This window comes from Nilaparvata lugens, chromosome 1 (genome assembly GCF_014356525.2).
Source record: "Nilaparvata lugens isolate BPH chromosome 1, ASM1435652v1, whole genome shotgun sequence".
Lineage (NCBI taxonomy): Eukaryota > Metazoa > Arthropoda > Insecta > Hemiptera > Delphacidae > Nilaparvata > Nilaparvata lugens.
In genome coordinates, this window is record NC_052504.1 from 27,097,871 (window position 1) to 27,123,659 (window position 25,789).

The window sequence follows — 25,789 nt, forward strand, 5'->3', positions numbered from 1 at the left end:
CGTCTGAGTAATAAAAATCCCAAGAATTTATTTCTGCTCTGACAGATTCAAGATTTAATGACTAAAAACCAGCTTTGATATCGTCCCTATCGAATCATCAATAAATTATTGCCTCTGCCTACTGATAGGGCTTGATCTTGCTTCTAAAACCTACAAGGTCAAAGGCATTGAAATCATTTAATTTTTAATTCAATTACACTGTTGATTATCTATCAGAATAAATAAAAAGTTCATACTTGAGATTTGAAACCAATGAATGAATTCAAATTTACATTAGAGAGCTCATAATATATTGCGATAAACTTACGAAAATTTAAACGATTTCGGTAAACTTCCGAAAATTTAGCTCTACTCGTCCTACTCACTCTTCCAGCTCAAGCCCCTATTTACAAATGGTGAAATTGAGTACAATAAAAAAATCTTCGAATTTTAGGGGGTGGAGTATTTTGAAAGTTAACTTATAAAAAAGATTACTATCTTCACTGCTCAATACTGAATAATGATTTTGAATGCATCCTGAACAATGAAATTACAAAAAAGTCTTAATTGTCTGGAACATGTATCAGAATAACTGTAGTAGGTACCGTATTGAATGAGAAAACTCTTTGTTTTAGCCTAACAAGCAATCATTTTTCTTCAATATATAATTATTTAAGGCTGATTTGAGTTTGGTTTTCTCCTACTCAGCAAAGAAGTAAATGCTCCACTTCAATTACGAATTATGCTTCTCACCAATTATTTTAGGTGGGCAGTCTTTTATATCCAAAGATTTTCACATGCATTCATGCTACGAATCTAAATTTCATTTCCATGTTTCAAAACCATGACATTTTTTCCAATTGGTCTTTAAAATGAATCAATTTACAATAACTATTATTTTCATGCTCATGCTTTTGTTTTGAACATCTAGCTGTATAATGCCTTCTGTTTACCTGATTGTGGTATTGGAACTGGGTACCGTTATGGTTTTCTCTGCTTACTCGCCGTTCTCTCACCTGCCAAATTTAACACTTTCTGAATTTAACGTTTAGAGAAAGTTCTATAGGTAAGTTATATATATATATATTCATTGTAATTATTTATATTTCTTAAGCATGAACCCAATGTAAATGAAGGATCGTGAAATTCAAAATCTAATAATTCTATAGTAATATACTGTATATCGTGATTAGTGAGAAGAAAAGTCGAGGTTTCATTGTAAATTAGAAAGATTCTAAGATTCTATATGAGTTTTTAGTCGCAATCAAATGTCGTTCGAAACGAGAATTTGGTGGTATTCGATCACTTTTTCCAGTGAGCAATATATTTTTTTCATATTGAAAGCATTGTAAGGCAGAGGGTCGTGTCAAAACTCAATTGGATTGTATCACTTGAGAGTAGGCTAGTGAATTTCAAACCACTCGAATAAAATACCACATAAATAATGTGAAGCTACTCGTTTTTGCAGTTTATTAGCGGTACAGTATTATTTTGAAGTGGTAACTCGTCGTTGGAACAATGATTACTGTGTTCCGCGACACTCATTAGGAGCTCTACTTTATCTCTCACCCTCCTTTCTCCTTCTGTCTAGCTCAACTGTCTCTGCATCTCCACTTTCAAAATTAGATAAGGAAGAAAACCGTATCATAGCCACCTCTAATAGAGTTTTAAGAGGTGGCTATGCCTATATTTTAAAAATGTATATAGGCATACTGTTGAGCTACATTGATAAACTGTAAAGCACTATGTTCTTCAATTGTAGGCTTAGTGTTACTTTCAACACTATTTTTATCTCCGAGCATTAGTTACGGTACCGTATTGACTTTTGCTCCAATATTTTGATGATACTAGACTTATATTGTTGAAAATATTTATCATTGAAGTTTTCCATGACGGAATACTTATTTAAATTTTATTATAGATTATGAAATACGGTGGCAAGTATAGTGAAATAGTACCGTAATCTCTGATATTTTAAACAACACGTTATCATATTGTATGCTGATTTGCAAAAACGTTTAATATTAATTATTTCAATAGCATTGTGTATAGAATCGGTTAAGGGCTACGGTAACAATATGAGTCGGAGGGTGATTTCTTTCGACTTATTGATTGAGCCATTGAATTCATGATTCACCTATCGACTATTATAAAAAAGATACCGAAGCGTTTTGTTGAATGCATTAAAATTTGAAATTAAATTGGGGATCGAGCAATGAGTGCGATCTTTACTGCTTTTTTAGAATCTAATATTGATAATTATTATAAGTTATAATAAGAATACTTTTTTGTGAAATATGTGCTATAAAGCACACACGTTTTATAGTGGCGAAATGTTTCGTACTGGTGTTGAACTTTATCGAGCCAAACAGAAACTGACGTTTTTATAATATTATATTTTGTTCATAATGTGAAAATATTGGATTATAATAATAGTTAGCTTAAAGAAGGAATCAAACATGAATCGTTCAGTTCGATGAGATGAGAGATGCTCATTCTGCAGGCCTACCGATATATATGACAATTACCGTAACAATTTGTAGGTGATATAACTAACTAAAACTACCTAACTAACCACCTAACGACATAAGTTATTCTTTTCATGATAAAGAAAATTAATCATCTCTGATTTAGCCTATTGTGATCAACTGAAAATTCAACTGAATGAAGGTCAACACCCTGAGTACACGATATATAGCAATATATTACGAATGTATTCTTTGGTATTTGTATAGTATTCATCAACTCCTAAACACATGAAAAACTTCGAATTCCGATCATTCTTACAACTTGCTCCAAGTTTATCTCCTTCTGAATAGTTCCAAACGTCTTTTTCCAGTGAATCCTGATTACGTAACATCGAAACCAGTTACATAACGGATCACTGGAGCTAACCATGACAAGAAGAAATAGAACAATGAATATGGTAAATGTAGATCTTTCTACTACAGGGTCAAATTTAATATATTTCTGGATATTTTAGCAAAGATTGACCAATAATATGAATAATTTTATTGCGAGAAAATGTAGGCCATGAGAAATCCTATATTATTTATCCAAATTAAAACATCCATGTAAAATTATCAATATTTATAAGGTTTCGTGAAAATTCTTGAAATATTTATGATAATTGATTAAGGTAATCATGATTGAATCTTGAAGGAAATGATTAGTTTCCAAGAAAATTGTAATTTTTTTCTGATGGAAATTCTGTAAGTGTGATGATTGTACTTCATAATAAAACAATAGTTAAATTGATAAATTTGAAAATTGGTATGAATCCTACATACTTCAAGAAAGAGCAAAGGATTACTAGGTTTTAATAATTTAAAAGAAAATTAGGGAAGCCAATCTCAGGATCACAGGAATTTATTCATCTCTCTACTGAAGTACTTTAATATAGAAATATATTTTACTCTAATAAAGATCTACTTATTAAATAAGCTTCTTGGTTCTCGATTTAATTATTCATTCTTACGCAATCATGTAAAATCCTTACTATGTGTGACAGTTGATTTCTTACGTAATATCCAATACAAAGTACAAGATAATATTATAGTCTGAGGAGCCACGCCTCAAAATCAGAGCCTTTTTCTCTATTTATATAATTTAGGGAACGAGGGATCAGCTTGGAAATTAATATGAACCAGCTCAAAGACTTACTGGATTCATTTTCCTTAGCGAAAGCTATTTTGTCATCCTATTGTTTTATAACAGCATTTCACGCGCCCAGGGATGAGGTTTGACACACCATTTTAATTAAACAGTACAAAACACGGTCCAAAATTTCTCAAGGGACTTGAGCGTTTGGAACGTTTTATTAAGCTTCGTTTAAAACACCTTTTCAAAATAATTTCGAAGCTCGGTCTGAGGAATGGCCTCAAACTCCCGAAGAGCGCTAATCGACTTCGATTTTTATTACTACGGTACTCATATGAGCTCCTTATACTACGTACAAAGAGGTACTCATTTTATACCGCAATAAGTAGGCTACGGTAATGGATGATATAAAAGATTAATAAAAACAGTTAGCACATCATCATTACACTTAATAACGAAATGTTTCCCAATACATGTTATTGAATGGGCTTCTAATGTATGTCAGTTATTAGTGGATAGATATTATCAATACTTTCCGCGGTTCAATTACTGACTCCTTTGATAAAGTCTTAATAATAACACTTTTTTATAAATAATATGAATGTAAATAAATAACATTATTATTATACTTTCGACTTGATGATGCGTAAATTCAGAGGAAATAGGCATGATTTCTTATAGATAGTGCTTTCATTAAAAAGGAAATTTAGAACGGAAGAACTCACTATTCAAATATACAAGCAAGTCTATAGTGAATACTACAATACGGTACCGTTGTCTTTTCAAAAAGACAACATAGATCTGTTCTATTTTATTAAAGACTTATGTCTTTACATAATTCTTTATTATAGATATATAAATTTACATTTAGAATGATTCCCAAAAGTATCAAAAAGAGGCTTGAATTCTCAATACCTTCTATAGAATATTTTTATAATAATTATTAAAAATAATTATTATTTCTTTTAAAATGCACCAAAATAAATTCTCTACTACCGTACCGTGTACTCCATTCTGCTAACTAATCTCAATTAAAAGCTTAACGGTATCATATAAAAAAGTGTTCAAAATGACCAGTCAATTTCCCTTTTTCTTATGACAACACGTACATAATCGATTTTTGTGTATACATTTTTAAAACGTGTTAATGAAAATGCATTAGTGATATCTAAGAGAACATGATATTTATTAATTGGCCTGAGGGGAGCATTAATCAATAGAATAACGGTAACTATTAGTTTTTGGCCACTCTCCGGTCCAACGTGCAGATCCACCTTGTTATGTAACACCTAATCGAAATTAGACCTTGAATACCTTGCCGTATTGTAACTTTACCGCTTCACCGGTGATTGTCTACTTCATCCACCTACAAAATATCCTACACACTTATCATAATTTGAAAACATCTTCCTAACTTACAAAACATATCGCTTGTTCAATTATGTTAATGTTTACAAATTTATATTGACTTATAGCTGTCAAGCTAGAATTTGTGAGATTCAAATAATTTGTGTGAGAGGGGATACTGGAAGACATGCATTTTATCTTGCTATTTGATGGAACGACAAAAATAAATAATAGCTAAAATAGTAAAGTACGGTTATCGGAAAGAGATGATGATATCTTACCATTTTACGTCACAACACATTTAGAAAACCTAAAAACGTGTGCAAAGTGAAGCCACTACACAGTCTTTCTTTCGACACTACACACTCGTAAACCACGCAGCGCACACTTGAATTTGAAGGTGAACAGCTGATCAGGGCAAACAAAATACAGCAGCCAGTGCTTTTGAAGGCGAATGTCGCGCGTCGCTCAGACCGACCCGGTCAACTGATAAACTCAGCCTGACAGTAGTACGGAATTAGTAGTTACACTTTTCAAATATGGGTAGCGCTGGCATGCTTTTCCAACATCATTTTCCATTCGTCGGCCGCGTCATGATAGCGGTCAATATTGTCGTTTTTAAAATGGAAAATAGTATATTTTTATCAACTCACTAGAATTGAGAATCAACTTATTATAATTATGTGAGAATCATCTTATTAGAAATTAGAATAGTGAGAATCAACTCACTATAGTGGTAAGGTCCACGTTATAATGACAGTGTAGAGAGATAGGAGAACACAGCATTGCCGATTATCAGCCTTGCCACTGCCTTCTATAGAGGATAGCTGATACCGGCGGTATATCTGATGTAATATAAGTTATTGCTTTAAATAATCAATTATATTTTATTCGTTAAGGAAATATATTTTCCAACTATTAAATAATAATATATTTTCTTAATAAAGTTTAAAGTTAAAAGTATTTAGTTAATCCTTCTTATTATTATTTATTAGATATTTATTAGAATTATTTAGATAGATCCTTCCAGGAACCTATCCAGCAGTTATGAGTTCCAAAACACATTTTTATGACAGTTGCAATAAATAAAGGCCACTTGTGCCGATCTATTGCACGCAAATTGCCTAAGCATATACTCACTAGTCACTTGGCGCCATGTGGTGGAACGGGTTGGCTGTAAGGGGTGATGTGGAGGCCAACTATTATTATTATTATTAATATTTAACATTTCCACATTGTTAAAAACCGATCTGGCAAAGTTGCGGGGCTAGAAAAGGTTAGCGCTATCCGCTTTGTCGAATGATAAAAAAGGATAGCAAAACCAATGCTCATCAAATAATACTGCCATGATAACGTGGAGCTCAATATATAGAAGTGCATCTCCATTGCATTGAATTTGTAGGTCCGCAGCGGCGCCGACCTCACAAGAGTTATTGTGGGGGCAAAGGTCCGATACTAATAACAGGTGGGGGGAGGGGGGTTGACCAAGTTTGCCAATGAAATATGGTTTAGGTAAAAATGAATTAGTGTGGGTCCGATTCTATACAGTTTTCCATCAATATGTACAATTTTACAAGCTCTGAACAGAAGAAAATGTCAGTGAAATTGAAATAAAAGCTCAATTGATAATTGCAGTTATTGAATTCCAGATCAGTTTAATTTGAAAAAATAAATTGAACAATGGTGTACTTTGCTACTTTGATTTAACTTTCCTGGTAGAAATATTGGGCGAGGGGGGTTTTAAAAATGCATGCATTGACTCCCCCCCCCAGAGTGATTGTTTAGGGGGGTAGAGCAGAAAGTGCCTTGCCCCCCAAAGTCGGCGCCACTCGTCTAGTTATCGATTGGCGTTTTCCTTTAATATAGGACATAGTAAGCTATTCAGAGTCCGCCACGGGAAACTGACTTCAATAAATGGAAACCACTTCAGAAATTAGGATACTAGGCAAACCATAATTTATTGGCTGAAATAAGTTTCTAAAAAATACGAATATAAAATTATTTTTTATAAGATGTGTCTATTCATTTTCACGCTAGAAAATGTGGGGACGCTTTCTGAAGTTGGTTTCTACTCTCTCCAATAGTTGACAATCGATCTGATTTGTGATTTTGTGCTCTATCGCTTGTCGCAGTTCAGCCAATGTAAGAGATATGATGTCATACTACAGACTATACACTAAGGACTTTAAATACCCCTCCAAGAAAATCATATTTTCGAAAGATTTGAACAGAACAATCACTCGTCAGATCAATCTTTTTGGAGAAAGTTCAGGCTAAAAGAGTGTCTCCACATCTGTCAGCGTGACGATATAAACACTTTCTCAATGATACGGTATTTTTTTTTAACAAACAAGTCAAATTCTAAGAATATTTTTTCTGCCAGTAAATTATTTTTGACCTTGAAATAGTGGAGGGCTTTTCATTTGTCAATGTCCATTTCATGTGGCTCCCTCTGTATATGGATAACTATTTCGTATCTCATCAAACCAAGTGGCGATTTTAAGTTGAGAAATTGCTAAATAGATTAATATTACAAATAAAAGAATTAATTCTAAGAAAAAAGGACTGCAGATAATGGTGCTGTAGATTTGGATGATTTTAAAATAATTTTGGAGTACCATAAGGCTGTGTACACAGATATCGGACAGCGGTCAGAGTGGTCTTAGGATGGTATAAAAAAGTAAATTCGTATGGCTTTTGTTGGTGGGGAGTCTCTTGCGGGAAGGTCCCACCGCCTGAATATATAATTTAGGCCCATTGACGGCTTAAATTATATATTCAGGCGGTGGGACCTTCCCGCAAGGGACTCCCCACCAACAAAAGCCATACGAATTTACTTTTTCATACCATCCTAAGACCACTCTGACCGCTGTCCGATATCTGTGTGCACAGCTTTATGGTACTCCAAAATTATTTTAAAATCATCCAAATCTACATGATGATTTAGGATGTTATAGATATTCATATAATTGTATATCGATATCCTCTTAAAGGAGAACGTTGGAACTCGGAAGGCCTGACTGCTTTTTGGGTGCACACACCCTAAATGCTCATCAACGAGAGAAATATAATTTTCCTTAGTATATTGATGGACGTTTCGTTGATAAACATGACATCAAGGAGAAATTTTTATTTTATCTTATTCATAAATTTATAATCAATCAACATGGACTATTTCAGGTTTGAACAGTCCGAACTGGAATAGCATAATAATTGATCTCAAAGATGATATAGATCCTCTCAGATAAACAATGCTTCAAACATTCACATGTTACGGAAAACGGTTAATGGGCCCGACCCAGATTCAAAATTTCAAAAAAAACTTGTGGTCTATTCAAGACCTCTTGATTTGCAGAACAAAGCCCAATTCACAATAAGTTAGATTGTATGGAGCGTGGAGTGAAATCATAAAATTGTTTATTACTCAGCTATTGAAAGTGATAAATTACTTAGACATCAGAAGCTAACACGTTTAACCAATTACATATGGAGCAATAAGAGCGTTTCACGTTTCAATCTCCAACTTACTTCAAATAAAATTTACATATGGATCAAAGTCATGTATGACATATTCCGAACTATGTACATTTGCTTTAGAAAAATATATGATAAAATTTATTTCATATTATTTTTCAATTCGAGTTATTAACCAGATTTTATCTTTAATGAAATTGAAATGTTAACTATAAAACTGTTTTATGTTGAAGAAACATAACAAATTTATGTTCAATATATAATGTAATAAGGTACTAGAGTGATAAAAGGTATAGGCTAAATTACAATAAACACCATTTGAAATTATCATAGCTCTTGGATAGAAAAACACCTACAGAAAATAAGTAAAGCTGCGTTTACACCAAAGTTATTTAAAAAAATGTTAATAACTTAATCCTTATAGATTCTATTTGATTGAACATAACTTATCATACACATGATGAAAATATGTGTTTGTCAAGTTTCGTTCAATCTAATAGAATCTATAATGATTAAGTTATTAACATTTTGTTAATAACTTCGATGTAAACGCAGCTTCAGTTACAGGAACATTTGATCAAACTACGCCAAGAAGTTTTGCCTTTTTTTATCAATTACTACCGTATAAGGTGAAGAGCACTTTAAATTCTAACTTGACTTTTTTTAAACTTACTGAAACTGAGAAGACCCAATACTGAAGTGCATGAGTAAACAACACTGTAGGTGTCATAATCCGTGTCCAATATCCAATAAGGGCCTGTGAATGGAGAACCTGGAAGACAAATAGGTACCACATTTCAAGAATGATGTACCCTACATTGCATGATGAGGAGGCCTACAGTAGGCTAGTTTACATTTTTCAGTAAAAAATTCTTTTAAAAATTCAAGCATTTAAGATGAGATGAGAATACTAGAGTAGCCCACTAGAGAGTTGTACTATATTGATATGCATAATTGATACATTAAATGAATATAATGGAGTGATCCGTGGTCTAGTGGATAGAGTGCTTGCGTAGCAGCATAGAGATCCCGGGTTCAAACCCTCTCATTACCAAAAGTTTTTAACCAGATCACTCCCGTGTTATCGGATGGGCACGTTAAACTGTCGGTCCTGGCTGAAGTATGACAGTCGTAAGGCCCATTGACGGCTTAAATTATATATTCAGGCGGTGGGACCTTCCCGCAAGGGACTGCCCACCAACAAAAGCCATACGAATTCACTTTTACTTAATGAATATAATAATATTGTTCAAGAATGTTATTCATAAATACATATAATATACAATACTAAAAAGCAGTTTGATGTTCCAAATGTGTAAGGAACAGCACCAATAACGCAGCTACTTAGAACTTAGAAGTTCCTCGCGACCCGGACCGTGGTTCACTGTGGGCCATGCCCGCGACATTTGCAAAAGTACCTATGTGGGGCTCGCTCTAAAATCGACCATCCATGTGTTCGAGCCCATGTGGATTATGAATCCACTACAGAACTCCACCACTTGACTGAATTAATAGAACAATTATTCACCAGATCAATTTACTCACCGGAGGGTCGTAAGCACTACAGTAACTATATTACCAATTTATATTAACTATATTATAGTTGCTGTAGTATGCACCATCTAACAGCTAAACCACGTTTACTTGTTCATATGGTCACATTCATTCTGATCTGTTACATTCCAGGTCTAATCGATCAGCTGATTTATCCCCGTTTAAACTGAGATAGTGGAAATGGGTCTAAAATACAGTACCTAACAATATTTGGTAATATAGTTACTGTAGTCTATAATAGGTGAAAAAAACGGCTTTCGAGTACAGTTTTCACCGAGTCCCGAATAGTGATCTCTAGTTCGCGTAACGCCTATGTGGGCTCTTGCAAAAATTAACAGTCAAGGAGGATCTCTCGCCCGAGAATCTGGTACTGTGCGTCTCGTTCGTTAGGAGTAACCATGAACTACGAACAGGCTCGGGTTCAGGCAACGGTTCGGGCTCAGATTCAGGCTCTGAACAAGCTCGTGAAACCATGGAAGAGTGGACTTCTCCAATCGAGGTCATAGAAAAACCTCATCCCGTAAACCAGAAGAGAATCGACGCAGGAGGGAGCAGGAGAGCTCATGTCCCCACCGAGGACAAGGAGGTTCTCCTAGAGCAGGAGGGAAGGGGTTAATCGTTATCAACTTATTCCTATTATGAACCAGAGCCTTGCCTCTATCTCCGATGGCGTCCAACCTAACCCCCCTCTCACTCCTACAAATTTAGTAAAATTCTCGTCATTTTATTATTTTGAATACAGCTGATATGTTTTTTAAGCCACCCCCAAGAACCAAGAATTTCAAGGAATAAGCAGTCTGCGTCCCTGCGTCCAAATCCCCTCTGGGCACCCCTGCTCTTATACGATTGATTTTATATTGTTTGTGAATAATTTATTTTCGCAAAAAATAAATTTTAATTCACATTAAATTTCAAAGAAAGATATACACCTTGTCCCACGAAGAGGTTTACACGTTTAATTTTATATTATGTGCCCACTCATGTACCGAACTTTTTTAAATTTAACACATTTTACAAAGTAGGTTCTGAAAATATTCTGGGTAAATTTCAGCTCCCTAACCTTCGTAGAAACAAAATGGCGGCATAATGAAAATTTAACCAATTCGCTTCTTATATAAAAACTACTTTCATGAGTTATCATCTGATTTGTTTACTACGTTGCGGTAGTCTTGGCTCATTTGATGGTGCCAGAGATGGATCAAGCAATCTTCCAACAAGATGGTGCTCCACCTCATTTCGCAAATCATGTCAAGCAATAATTACTATACGACAAACTTCATGGTCGTTGGATAGGTCGTGGGAGTGATTTTTTAGATTGGTCACCACGATTACCAGATTTAACTGTTTGTGACTTCTATTGATGGGGTTACTTGAAGGACAAATTTTATAAGCATAGCTTCAATAATGATGAGGAACTAAAACGATCAATAGAAGAGGAACTTCTCCGGATACCGCGGAGTTTCTTTTTAAGAGCTTACAAATCATTTCATATCAGTGTGTTGCTGTGGATCGATTTCAATCTGAATAATTTTGGACTTTAAGGTTTTTCATTAGGCTATTTTCTACTTTTTCATTTAAAAGTCATATTGCCCTAAAGTGCAACAATGAAAATATTTTATGAAATGAAAACACTTTTTTGATGTTCTTGAAGTATCGTTTTTAATATGCCGCCATTTTGTTTCTACGAAGGTTAGGGAGTTGAAATTTTCCCCGAATATTTTTAGAACCTACTTCGTAAACTGTGTAAAATTTGAAAAATTTCGGTTCATGAATGGGCACGTAATATAAAATCAAACATGTAAACCTCTTCGTGGGACAGACACGGTGTATATTAAGACGTTATTGAGTTCCTTCAATAGCCTATAATTCTAGTCTAGTGACTCGAGTGAATTTACTGAGTACGTTCGTGAAAATTTATTGACGAGAGAGGTGAACATAGAGTTTTATAAATGAAAGCAGCGTACAGTACCTTTATATTTGAGAAGATACTTTGCTTTCCTACTCGAACGATCCAATGGGAAAGCATCAGCGCTTTTTGAAATTTTGCGACCAAGCCTACAATTGAAAGAATGTAATTACTAATATCCTATTAATAATGATAACAAACTCAAATCATTGTATCCGACATTATTGTAATTTTAACAGACTTATTCAAGCCTTTCCATTTCTTATAATTGAGATCATTTCGGGAAGCTGAAAAATTCATTAATTTTGCATTCATGCAAAACTACAAACCTGAGAATAGAGTGAGTGCTTATTGCATGATAATGGTGATAAAAGGAGATAGGAGAAAATTTTTGTTCAGATGCACCCAATAAGTAGGATGTATAGTTTTGGATTTCGTCTATAAAATTCTCCAGATTTTTCAAATTACACTTCGGTAATAAATAATATTGATATAGCATACTCAATATACACTTATCCTCTGAACACAATTATCAAATTAACTGAATTAACACATTACCCACCCTTATTGACACCAAAATCATGTAGGGAAAAATCATTCTTGAAAAATATATCCGTCTTCAATTTTGCACCATAAATTGTCTCATTTTCATTTTTCTTCCCCATTTTATAATTCAACAAACAGTTATTGAATGAACTTGTGGCTACAACACAATAGAATAAGCTTTACACCACAGTATTATAAAACAAGTATGAATCCTTTAGCCACACAAACTATATTTGTTCAACTAAAAACAATTGCCTCTTTTCTATTTGATTCAGTAAGACTTTTTGATATTCGGCATGTTTCGTGTTGAAAGATTTATAGGAATAATATATCTTTGTGTGCATTAGTATAAATTATTTACAAGTAGCCTGAGTGCTTCTTTAATGTAACTATAAAATTATTTGTTCTCATTGACATCGATTTGAATTTTGAAATCATGCAAACTTACCAGTTTGTCATTGAATGAACCACAAGTAGGTTACCAGTAGGGTGGTTGAAGTTATCTTCCTCAATAGTATAATCGCCAGTAATACACGATCCCCCAACTTCGAATGGATTAAATACTCGTTCTGCCTCATACCATCTACCAGTATACTGAAAATTACGGAGATGGAAGCTGTAATTAATTACAACATTCATGAAAAACACTTAAGACCCCTCTTACATGAGAAACCACGATTAAAAAAGAATATTGAAGATTTTACAAATAATATGATTATTCATGATCATCGAAAAGAGCAGAACTATAGAGAGTTTTATTCCGATCTAGAATCCACCATTATGTGTGACACCAAAATACAGTACCTAAATTATGTAAATTATATAATATTATGATGTGCAAACTTTAGTAGGCCTAGATCATTTTGGTAAATCCTCAATTCAAATACGGTACCGTAGCTACATTAGTCGAATAATGTAAGTTGTAATGTAGAGTGATTCTTAGATCACTTTGGAAATATAATAATGTTTGAATTATTTGATAGAACTTACCTTGTTTGGTTCAAAGTTGTCGACGACAGACATATCAGGGCAACCACCAACGCTAATTACTTGACCATCGGCACTGCCATAGATGCTCAACAGGGCAGCAATCACTAACACCTCTGCAAAATGCATCATCGATACCTGTGCCTCAAATTCACTGTCATGAAACATATTAATCAATATTACATATCTATAGCAGTAATTTCATGAAACAATATATTGTCATTTATACAATTCATTTGGAAGAAACATATTTTTATGAAAATTGAGAAATTCTTCGACAAAGGGAACATAGATCCTCACTTACTAAATGAGCATGAAGACTCATGCAGGTCCAGTATATGTCTGATAAGACTTCTAAATATTCTGAGGAATGGTCCGTGGGACTATGAAATGAAAAATCTCCAAATTGATTATACACTTTTTATACCAGATTATCTTTCTCATCCACGTTATTGGGATGGAAAAAATGTTACCAGTACCATGTGATTGATAAATTTGCCATGTGAATGAACCCATAATTTTATAAAACTCAGAAAAAAATCTTCTGCAAGAATAATTTCTCAAAAATGATTCTACTTGTACTTACAACTTTTTATAAGGTACCGTATACAAATGAAAGACCAACTAGACCTTCTAAGTTTCAAGACAATAACTAATATCGGTATGAACTAGCCTACCTAATAAATTTGAAAAATTGAATAATAATGAAGGTATCTTCATTGATTCTTTAATGATGTGCTGATTCGTTTAATGTGCTGTGGCCTGACAAATCAATAATCAAGCGTGATCCGGAGGAAATATAAATTTGTGAGAAAGAATCAACAATCACATGTGAGTCTTTAGTATTGTGCTGGTACCGTGTATCTATCAAAATGGGAGGATGAGAGATGACTTTTCAATAAAACCTGTAAATTGAGCGTTACTGGGCACTTATGTTGAAAGATGAAAGGGTAAAATTTCATGTGAAATTTGATTTTAAAAAAAGTTTTTTTTATCTGACAAAAAATTATTCTGCAAAGATATAATAGTAGATTTAGTCTATTTCAATTCCCAAAGTTTTCTGATAGCTCATCTAGAGAGAATCTTGAATCTAGCCTTCAAAAATTCACTCAATGAACTTGATAATTTTTCTTATAATAAGAAAAATTGATAAATTTTCTTGATAGGTTTTCTTCAATTTCCTAATTGATTTTGTTACATTTGTAGTAAATTATATCAAGAGAAGCTAGGCAAGCTTTTTAGACGTTTCTAGGATAGACTTATCAGAAACAAATGCATACCGTACTAAAAACAATTTGAAGAGGTGGAGATGTTTCCAAGGAAGGGGTATGATAACCAAAAGTTCCAAAGAAGGAGAATAGAACTAGTATTATAAAAGTATTGAGAACTTTTAAATTCAATTGACATGGTTATTGAATTAATTCCTGGATATTATTTCATTATTCACAAAGACTTGCATTTGTTGATTAATATTAACTAACAGCAATCTGAGAAATCATTGTTCTTATTTTTCTACATCTGACAAAGTACTTTATCTTCGATATTAGCCCTACAAAATTTGCATTTTAAGCTCCATGAATTATTATAATTATTCAAATCATAATTACATTTTTATATTTCAATACTTTTAAAATGCTTTCCCCTGTGGGTTGGGGGAGCCTGAGTTGACCACCTGACTCAGCAATTTGTCACACCAGAATAGGCCCACAGTATCCCGGCTTGTCGTAGGAGGCGACTAACGGGACCATTTTCCAAAGCTCTTCTTCCCTCTCCCTTCTTCTCTTCTATATGCTTTGGAACTTTCAAATTTCTAGAATGCCACTATTTCCATTGACTTAGCTTTGTGCCATTCTTACTTTATTCTTTCTGTCGTCTTCCCTTGGCCATATTCTTCTTCTTTTCCTTTTCTGGTCCTCCAAATTGGGGGTTGGTCGTAGAACTTAAGACTCTACACTGTAAAAAACAAATTTTAAAGAAGCCAAATGGCGATCCTTAGAATGACAGGTCCTGATGCAACAAATATTCCGGGAGGTAAAACAGTCCCCTATTCGGATCTCCAGGAGGGGACAGTATTGGGAGATGGCATTGTAAGATGTGCAGGGAGGGCAAAGAAGGCAGCAAAAAAAGATCTGAAGCTGGCAACGTGGAATGTCCAGACTATGCTTAGACCAGGTAAAATGATGGAAATCGCAGAGGAAATGACTAAATTTGACTTGGATATCGTGGCTCTGCAAGAGATTAGATGGCAGAGCCAAGGCAGAATTGAAAAACAGAACTTTACAATGTACTATAGTGGACCGGAAACTAGAACAGGACTGTTCGGAACAGGCTTCATAATAAACAAAAAACTAAAAAAGCACATTTTAGCATTCGACCCTGTATCTGATGGAATTTGTAAATTGAGAATTAAATGTCGCCTCAGAAACATCACAATAATATCTGTACATGCACCCACTGAAGAAAAAAGTAATGATGATAAGGAAGAGTTCTATGACATCCTGAAGAAAACTGTAGAAAAGTCTCCAAAATATGATATGAAACTGATATTAGGAGACTTCAATGCTAAGGTCGGCCAAGAAACTTTCATGGCGGATGTGGCCGGAAAATTTTCATTGCATGAGGAAACAAGTGATAATGGCAGAATGTTGGGACAGTTTGCAGCCTCATGAAATATGATCATTGAAAGTACTTGCTTCAAACACAAAAAAAGCCACCTTGGAACTTGGTCTGTACCGAGAAGTGATCAGGTAAATCAGATTGACCATGTGCTGTACATGTAAAAAAGAATTTTTTTTCATTTCATTTCATTTCATGTACTAGTTATTGATAAAAGACATGCATCATCGGTGATTGACGTTAGAACACTAAGAGGACCAAATTGTGAGACAGACCACTTCCTAGTTAGAGTTAAGGTGAGAGAAAGAATGTCTAACCAACAAAGATGTCAGAACGAAAGAAGAATCCGATGGAATTCTGAAAAATTGAAGGCTACTCGGGAAAGTGAGAGGTACAGACAGAGGCTGGAGGAAAAGCTCGATCAAGGTACTTGGAGACATTCTGTGGAAGATCACTGGAGGGGCATGGAAAGGGCGATAGTGGAAGCTGCTAAAGAAACAATTGGTGAAGAGTCTAAAACGAGAAATGGAGAGTGGTATGATGAGGAGTGCCAAAGGAGGATTGAAAGAAGAAATGAAGACAGGCAAAGAATACTACAGAGAAGGACAAGACAGAACTATGAAAATTATAGGGACAGCCGACGAGAAGCCAGCAAAACATGTAGACGAAAGAAAAGAGAATCATTAAAAAGACAGCTGGGAAACATAGAAGCCTTGCAAGAGAAGAGAGATGACAGAGCCTTCTACAAGGAAGTGAGAAGCATGACCAAAAGTTACCAGCCAAGATTGAATATTTGCAATGACAGGGATGGAAATGCTTTGACAGAGGAAGATAAGGTGTTGGATAGATGGGCGGAATATTTTGAGATTGCACTGAATGAACAACAGAGAAATGAAGATGAAGAAAATAGAACCTTTCTTGGACCAGAAATTAATGTGGAAGAGCCTACTCATGATGAAGTAATGATGCGTGCTATTGGACGACTCAATAACAAATAGAGCTCCAAGAAATGACCAGATAATAGCTGAGCTGATAAAACATGGTGGAGAAGGGCTGAGCAGGGAGCTGCATGAACTGATTTGCCAAGTCTGGAAAGAGGAAGTGATGCCAGGTGATTGGAATGTTGGAATCATTGTCCCCATATATAAGAAAGGAAACAAGAAGGAGTGCTGCAACTACACAGCCATAACCCTACTGAATCTGGCCTACAAGATATTCTCAATCATATTAATGGACAGAATTTCAATATATGCAGAGGAAATAAAAGGTGAATATCAGTGCGGATTCAGAAGAGGGAGGGGAACCTCTGATCAAATATTTACCATGCAACAAGCGTTAGAACGATGTATAGAGTATAACAGGGATGTACATCTGCTGTTTGTGGACTTCAAACAGGCATTTGATTCAATAAATAGAGGACAGCTTGTCAATGCGCTTGAATCATTTGGCATTCCTAAAAAGCTTGTGCGACTGGTGAAGATGAGTCTGGAAGGGTCTACGGCAAGGATAGCAATTGGAGGAAGGAAGAGCAGAGAGATACGCATCACAAATGGAGTAAAGCAAGGCGATGCGCTAGCGGCGGTATTATTCAACCTTGCCTTGCATCATGCTATACAGAACCTGAACCTGGGTGGAAATATATATTTTAGAATGAGTCAGGTAGGAGCATATGCAGATGACGTCGTTTTAATGGCACGAAATGCTAACTGCATAATTTCCAGCTTAGAAAGCAAGGCACAAAAAATGGGGTTGCAGGTCAATGATGGAAAAACAAAATATATGAGAATGTCCGCAGTGAATGCTAGAAGAAGAACAATTGACTTGGAGGTGGGAGAGAGAGTATTTGAAGGGCTGAATGAGTTTAAGTACTTTAGCACTATCCTCAATGCTGGAAACAATATGACAGATAAAATTCAGAAACGTATTATGAGTGGGAACAGAGCATACTATATAAATAAGAGACTAATGACATCGAAAGTATTGGGTAAAAATAGTAAAATGAGGCTTTACAAAACTCTGATCAGACCTATTGTATGCTATGGTTCTGAGTCATGGACAATGACTAAGAAAGACGAAGAGGCATTGAGGGTATTTGAGAGAGGAATTGTCAGGAAAGTTTTTGGTGCGGTAAGGGTAGCAGCGGATACATGGAGGAGAAAGAGCAATGCAGAGGTAGAGGAAGCACTGCAGGGTGAGAATATTGTTGGATTTGACAAGGCCCAGAGAATAAGATGACTTGGCCATGTGTGGAGAATGGATAATGAGAGGCTTCCAAGAGCGACACTGAATGGAAAAATAGATGGACCTAGAAGGAGAGGTCGTCCAAGAAAGAAATGGATAGATGGTGTGGAGGAGGACCTTAGAGTAATGGGAGTGAGAAACTGGAAAGAGTTGTGTCGTGGGAGAATCGTGGCGGAGGCCAAGGCCCACAGAGGGCTGTAGCGCCATAGGGTATGGTACTTTTAAAATGCCATATGCCAGCTCTATTTTCCTTCATTGGAACTTTTAGTTATCATGAAAAATTCCATGAAGCTTTAAAAAGTATTTTTCCCTGCAAGCTGCCATTTATTTTGAATAACATAATTTATTACTAGTACAAACATCAAACATTCTATCTATAGGCCTATTTCCTATTGACAAAACTTTCTCCAGATCACATATTCTATTTTTATTTTGACACGTGTATGCTAATACCCTTATCAAATAACTCAATGCAATGAATTACAATGAGGTTTGTCTCAAGAAATAGAGCAAGTCATAACATTCTGGAGACAATAAATTTGGTATCATATTACCTATCTAATAGTTACAATATTTGTAAAATTACTAAGCTACTTTGAGTCAAGCACCCTTTACATAATTATGTTCATTCATTTATGTAACAAAAAAATGATGTAAAACATTGGTAAATAAATTACTAACGCAATCCTTGTGTTATTTGTTCTTCCAAATTTAGGTGAAGTCACAGTTCAAAAAGTGGGTTAGACTTCCTCCATTTAAATGTTCAATGTAAACACATATAAACATAACATTTTAAATTTTTGTAGATTAAAAAACGAATTAAATGATGAAATCACACTCAATAAGCTCTAGAAAATTGTAAAACATTGAGCTACTTTGAAAAATAAAATTAATTTTATGTTTATAAAGAGAGTCATTCTCGACTGTCAGAACAATTTGTTTGAAGATTTTTTTATTGATGAAAAAATTGATTTAATACTATTTTTCTAGCTCTGATTATTGTCTGAATTTGTGACAAGCTTGAATTCGTTCACTTCATCATTCATTTCTTACTGCCTTTCAAACAGTATGGACATCATCATACGACAGATTGTACAATCTATAATATAATAAGAAACGTGAAAGTTACTTCTCAGTACAGTAAACTATATAACCATAGTTATATGTAAATATATAACATAGTCACAGTAACTATAAAATAACCATATTTATTTAGTTATACTGTACTTCCCAGTAGATATCAAAGTATTTTTTCAAACTCAATAATCAAAAATGAGTTGGATTATGCAGAAGTCTAACATTATTAGAAGTCTAAAAGATAAACACATTATGGTCATTACAAGTTTTAGTTTTTATTTCAGTTTACAACTTGAAAAATAATAGAACATGATCTTAAGATCCATGGTCGTAGAACGTGCAAATATGAGACATATAAATTATATGAGCTCATGTGTATTGGCAGTTTTTCTGGTTGGTCTTGAAGAGTAGATAACTGGATAAACCCTTGCTTTGAAGAACTGATTGCATTTTCTGTTGAACATACAGCGAGGGTTCTGGGTCTCTTGCTAGCAACCACAAATACTCTGAAAACAAAAAAGAAGTCGGTGAAAGTAAAAACGAATTTATTGTAGAAAGTAATTCAATTGAGGAAGAACCTTATCATATTGGATGGATGTCATATACAATGACAATAAGTGGAGTAAAAATAAGAAAATCTTTAATCCAGCTAAATTCATTGTAAATTAGCAAATTTTCTATCTATGTGATAGTTTATATAACAAAATTTGCTCATTCTCTCGGAAAGCAATAAATTGCTCCACAAAATATATTTCCAAGGCATTATTTGATTGTTAAGATTCTAGTTAGTAGAAAAAAGTAAAATGGCCTTATTAAATGTGAGTATGTATTAGGAAAGATTCTGAAATACATAATGACTTTTGTAAATGGATGAATACATAAATGAATCAAATAGAACACTGTATTTATTTTAAAACTTACTGAGATTATAAAGACCCCACACTGAAGTGCATGAGTAGACAACACTGTACGTGCTATAATCTGTGTTCAGTACCCAATAAGAACTGTTTGAGGAAGCACCTGAAAAAATACATAACATATTCTATCAAACCCATTTAACCTGATTTTTTATGACGATAAAAATTAATTTAATAATACACAACAAAGTTGATTGTTTAATGCGTTATTAACAAGAAAATGAAAAAAATGGTTTTGTAATTAATAAAATATTTTTACAGATACGTCTCTTCTCTTGAAAGCATTGTTAACAGATTAAAAGAATTTGATGAACTGAAGAAGAGTGTAATCCATGTTTATTAGATATATCGAGAGTAATGTACCTGGAATTCTAGGTACATTGGATATATCAAAAAGGGTAGTATAGATGAGAAAATATATTATTCGCTGAATATAATGTGCACGACATATATAATTTATATCTTTCTCATGCATATTGAACATCTTTAAAAATATTGATTACGACTGGGATCAAACCGGAAACCTTATTCATTTCTAGTCTCGTATTTAGGCACGGCGCCACCAATTTATTGGAAGAGGTGACAATTTAATAAGACTCTTTTCTTTACAGTCATAGATGAATGAGAAAAATTCGTTTCAATTATTATCAACTTGATTGATTAAATTGAAAAAGGCCTACTACCAATCACCATAAGCCTTGCACAGAATTTCAAAGTTAATCAGTTCGGTTAGTTATAAGGATCCCATGATGCGACAATCATAATGTATTTTGTATTTGGAGCATGCTTATCTCCAAAGCTTTCTTCATATTTACTGTAGTATAGATATGGTGAGATATGAGATTCATGTTATCAACACCTGATCAAAATTTTGGTTAGCTATCCGTGTCTGTCATTAGACAAAGCAAATAACTCAATCCTTTTCTAGCTACACACCGTTGCCAAATCGTTTGTACGCTGTGATGGAATAATTAATTAACCAAATATATTTTTATATTATAAAATCATGAAAAATATATTTTATTGACGAATAAAAGATATTTGAGGTATTAATCATTATCAACAGAAATACACAATTTATTAATATTGGATTATTATAGATTATTCTATTGTATATGCGACTGGGATAACTTAAATCTAACTATGAATAAAAGATATTTGATATATTAATCATTATCAACAGAAATACACAATTAATATTGGGTTATTATAGATTATGCTACTGTATATGCAACTGAAATAACTTAAATCTAACTATGAAGGTGATAGAAACAAAAAATTCGCCACAATTCATTCCTATCATCTCGCCACTGACCTTATAATGTGAATCTCACTAGGCCTATAGAAGATAAGATAGTCTCGTCGCAGAAATGTTATTTGTGTATTGTAGATGGGAGAGAATTTTAATGAGTTTCTAAAATTTATTTTACCTTGAAAGGAGACAACATATTTTGCATCTGTGGTTGACTTGTCCAATGGCACAGCCCTGCCGCTTTTTGATTTAATGTACCCAAGCCTTCGATCAATAACAGAAATGTAATTAATAACAGGCTAACTTTTTGTACATAAATTTAAGAATGCTAATATTTTGATAATTGAAATTTGATCTCTCAATAAATAAAGTAATTTAATGGCCATATTAAACTTTTTATGACAATGTGATAACTTTGTGATGATGATAATAATACAGTATTGTTTTGAAAAAATCATTGTTAGATTATAAAAAATCGTAAAGTTCCAAGTTTATTAGTTTTATTCCAGCACTATAATAACGTTTATAATAAAGTACATATTTATTTGGGATAAGATAGTAAAGATTCAGTGCTGGCTCGATTACATACGGTATCAGTACAATCTCATGAAAAACAATCACGTTTCAATCTTATAGATTATATTAAACTGGTTTTATAACAATTACATTTTAAAATTATTAATAAATAATAATATTTTTCCTCCATGAAAGCATAAACATGAGATCAGTATATTTGAATAAGACACATACTCGACGAAAATGTACCGTACACAGCAATAACAAATATCATGGGAACATAATATAAACAGTTCTATATGCGTCAAAGTGTATTGCTTGCAGATTACATGGATACGGGTGATAGAGAGATAGGATACGCACCTTTTTTTGAAAAAAAAATATCTTAAATAGTAGGTTAAATAATATTTATGAATATCATTGATTACTGATAAATTCTGATAACTATTACAATTAATCGTTGTACATTTTTACAATAAATAATTCATCGATTCCAGAATTTTTCACAAATAAAAAGCTAATAATCCTTCTATAATATTTTTTGCTCTTAATCCGAGTGGATAAATAAAGATGCCCAAGTGGATCGTACATATGCAAGTAAATATGTAATGTCAGAAATCAGACAGGTATTAAGCATTCTAAATCCGTTGAGTTTTTCACATAAATCAAAAACATGTCGAGGAGACCTTTATTTACTGGATTTGTTTCATTTAGGAAAAGTAATAGCCTACTGCTTCTTAATTCTCTTTCATTTTGTAGCATTCTTCATCAGAATGTTTGGACAAACTTTGTAATAAATAATTTTCAAATCAATAAATTTCGAATCTATCTTCACGTTTTTTCAATTTATTCAAAAATGAATGAGTAATGGTGGAGTTATTTCAGAATTGGGATAATATAACATTTAACCGAAGTGAAGGTTGTAAAAGGAAATTGCTCGGGAGATTGGCAAGTCGCTCAATACTCAATTGATTTAGAATCACTCATCGATTTAAGGTTGTATTTGGGAAATAAGGTTGATTGTGGTTGGGAAGTTGACTACTTTTCTTACCAATTAGTCATTGTTTCTGTGACAAGTATGTTTCCAGTGGGTTTGCCACTGCTATCTTTCTCAGCATCATAATCGGCAGTAACACACGATCCGCACGGATGAAACGTGCTGATGACTCGTTCAATCTCATACCATCTACCAGTGTACTGAAAAGCATAGAATGAAAACAATTCATAAATAATTTATAATGCTAATTTCCTCAGCAAAAATATAAAAAAGTGTTCTTATGGTACCGTATATAGTAGTGGCATGCTATTCAGATACAATAGTTGTTTTCCATTAGAACGTTTCTACACATTCATGCATATTCAAAACCGAAACGTCAAACTCATATCAATGCCATTATTTACTCAATATCAAATACCAAAAAATATTGGAGAAGCACTTTTCCACTATTCTAAATTGAAAAGTGTAGGCCTATATAGTGTACCTACACCGCTGATCAATGCGAATGAAGACAATAAAATTGTAATGAAATATTAGATCAATAAATTTTTCCTGTAAATACTGTGAATAACGATAATTACTTGAGTGCATCTTCATGACTTCATTCCCTCTCTCTATAAGTAGCCTACTCCACAATTTCATAGCTATAAACCAACATGCTGATATTATTATTTATTGTTACCTAATATTTTAAAACAAAATAAGCTAATTGCTCACACATTTTTTAGAGCTCACCTTTTCCGGTTCGAAGTGTCCTAGCGCGTCCACATTTGGACAGCTGCCATAGCCTAATGATTGGCCAAAAGCATTTTCATGAATACTTGACATGACGGCAATAGCCATAAATACTTTCACATAATGCATCATCGCTTCCTGAAATATTTCATAGTAAGAGGTGACAGATGAATAGAATATTGCAGTTTCCTAAATCTTAATGCTTATGATGGACAGATACCCATATAAGAACACGAACAAAAATTTCCTACTATGCAAAAACCAGAGCTGTTGATTATTCAATTCTGAATTAGATTAGATTCTTAAATTTCGACAAGAAGGTAGCCTCAGCTACACCATATTATATTGTGTAATTTTATATAAAATAGCCTATTAAATATAGAAAAAAATAAGAATTCGTTTGATTTTTTAATTGTGCCTTACTTAATCGAGTTATTATCAAATTGGAGAGATGATTTCAAAACTTTATAAGTAGTCTTACTTCAAATATTGAACAAGACATTATATCGCAATTCTTTCTTTGATAAATTCGTTGCTTAACGATTGGATTGTGTAGAAAAGGATATGAATATTTCAATTTATATCATAAGAGCAAAAATCTTTATGGAACAATTTAGTTCACATGTTCACAATACCCCGGTATAGAATGGAACTAATGAATTCACAAAATCTGGATCTTACTACAAAATTTTCTAGGAATAACTGACTTTTAAAAATAAATGAACAGTTTAATAAGAAGCTTTTGAGAGCTGGAATTTGCTTAAGAGCAAAGTGTTTATTGTTAGGGTATATGACATGTGCTCGATGGTGGTAAATTAGTGCTACCGTAGCGTAGGAGGTTTCAACACTGATAAAAACACTAATATTATGACTCATGATGTTTCATTTTTAATGCACTACCGAGGCCTACTCCAAAGCTTCACACTATCTAGAAATTTCAAATGCGGCATAATTTTCAGTTCCACTTCCAAGTTCAGTGTTTAATTGGGAATGTTTGTAGTTTAGAGATAACAGATTTGAATTCATTAAGCAATGAGATTTGAAGAACTAATGTTTTTTTTATTCTTCAAGTTATGATGAGTACGTATCAAAATTGAAGAGTTGTCTCTTTTGAAATACTAGAATTATTTGATGCTTCTGAAATAATAAAGTATTAAACCCAGAAATAGTGGGCTGTAATTCACCTACGTACTAATGATGATGTCATTGTTCCAGTTAATCATGAATATTTTCTTTCTTCCTTTCTTCATTGTTCCAGTTGTAACGTCTGATTGATAATATTTAAAGTTATTATTGATACGATACCGTAATGACAATAGAATGAAGTGACATCTTAGTCACAATATTGATGACATTCCGGAATACCATTCTACAGATTAGTAGAACAATTTTACATAATCTCCAATAAATGTTAATCTCTATCACTTTTAAGTTTTTCTGGTAATTATTTATTAATATTATGGTACTTACATATAAAAAAGGTTATTTTTGGAAAAAATAAATCATCTGAACAATAATGCTAAAAATTATTCTACTTACAACTTATAGGTACGTTAATATTTATGTGAGAGACCAACTACGGCACGCTTTCTGAGTTTCAAGACATTAGATTTCATGTGACATTGAAGTAGCCTACCTAATGAAGGGGAAAATTTGGAAAGTTATATAGTCATAAAAATATATTAGATGGTTTGAAATGAGCTGTGGCCTGACGAATAAAAAGTGAAGCGTGACTTGGGGAAAAATATATTTGAATTGATGAAGAATCACTAATCAAAAGTGAGTTTCTATTATTTTGCTTCAGTATTTTGATCATAGTCTACATCTATTTTTTACTTCAGCTTTTATTAGTGCCTGAATTAGAGACAAGCTTGAAATTATTCCGAAGGCTACGCCATTCACTTCTTATTGCCTTTGTAACAATATAAACATTTTCAAACCACAAATAATACAATCTATAATAAAATATAATTACTTTTCAGTAGATATCATCATATAGAAGTATTTTTTTCAGATCCAATAACCGACTAAGAGTTGATTATCAG

The 25,789-nt window shown here is 33.4% G+C and overlaps 3 protein-coding genes across 5 annotated transcripts; 1 reads left to right on the forward strand and 2 right to left on the reverse strand.

The window, feature by feature from the left end:
• Window positions 1-8,102: 8,102 nt before the first annotated feature.
• On the reverse strand, window positions 8,103-13,955 carry LOC111054320 (apolipoprotein D-like). The gene is made up of 6 exons (XM_039424129.1): window positions 13,698-13,955; window positions 13,397-13,547; window positions 12,855-13,000; window positions 11,924-12,009; window positions 9,074-9,172; window positions 8,103-8,122 (listed from the first exon to the last, which is right to left on the reverse strand). Exons 1-6 carry the CDS (start codon window positions 13,706-13,708, stop codon window positions 8,103-8,105), a joined length of 513 nt encoding a protein of 170 aa, XP_039280063.1. The 5' UTR covers window positions 13,709-13,955.
• Window positions 13,956-15,390: 1,435 nt separating this feature from the next.
• On the forward strand, window positions 15,391-16,062 carry LOC111054318 (craniofacial development protein 2-like). Its single transcript, XM_022341324.2, has one exon. It carries the CDS (start codon window positions 15,391-15,393, stop codon window positions 16,060-16,062), a length of 672 nt encoding a protein of 223 aa, XP_022197016.2.
• A 3,522-nt stretch (window positions 16,063-19,584) lies between these two features.
• LOC111054316 (apolipoprotein D) lies at window positions 19,585-25,647 on the reverse strand. Of its 3 annotated transcripts, none has more exons than XM_022341322.2 (6): window positions 25,284-25,647; window positions 23,745-23,882; window positions 23,064-23,209; window positions 21,675-21,760; window positions 20,249-20,347; window positions 19,585-19,833 (listed from the first exon to the last, which is right to left on the reverse strand). In XM_022341322.2, the coding sequence occupies exons 2-6, from the start codon at window positions 23,874-23,876 to the stop codon at window positions 19,697-19,699; spliced, it is 600 nt and encodes a 199-aa protein (XP_022197014.2). In that variant the 5' UTR covers window positions 23,877-23,882; window positions 25,284-25,647; the 3' UTR covers window positions 19,585-19,696. The 3 variants fall into 3 exon arrangements, with proteins under 3 accessions (XP_022197014.2, XP_022197013.2, XP_039280030.1); XM_022341321.2 differs by having other exon boundaries at window positions 25,215-25,647; XM_039424096.1 differs by lacking the exon at window positions 25,284-25,647 and adding an exon at window positions 24,570-24,637.
• Between the last annotated feature and the right edge of the window lie 142 nt (window positions 25,648-25,789).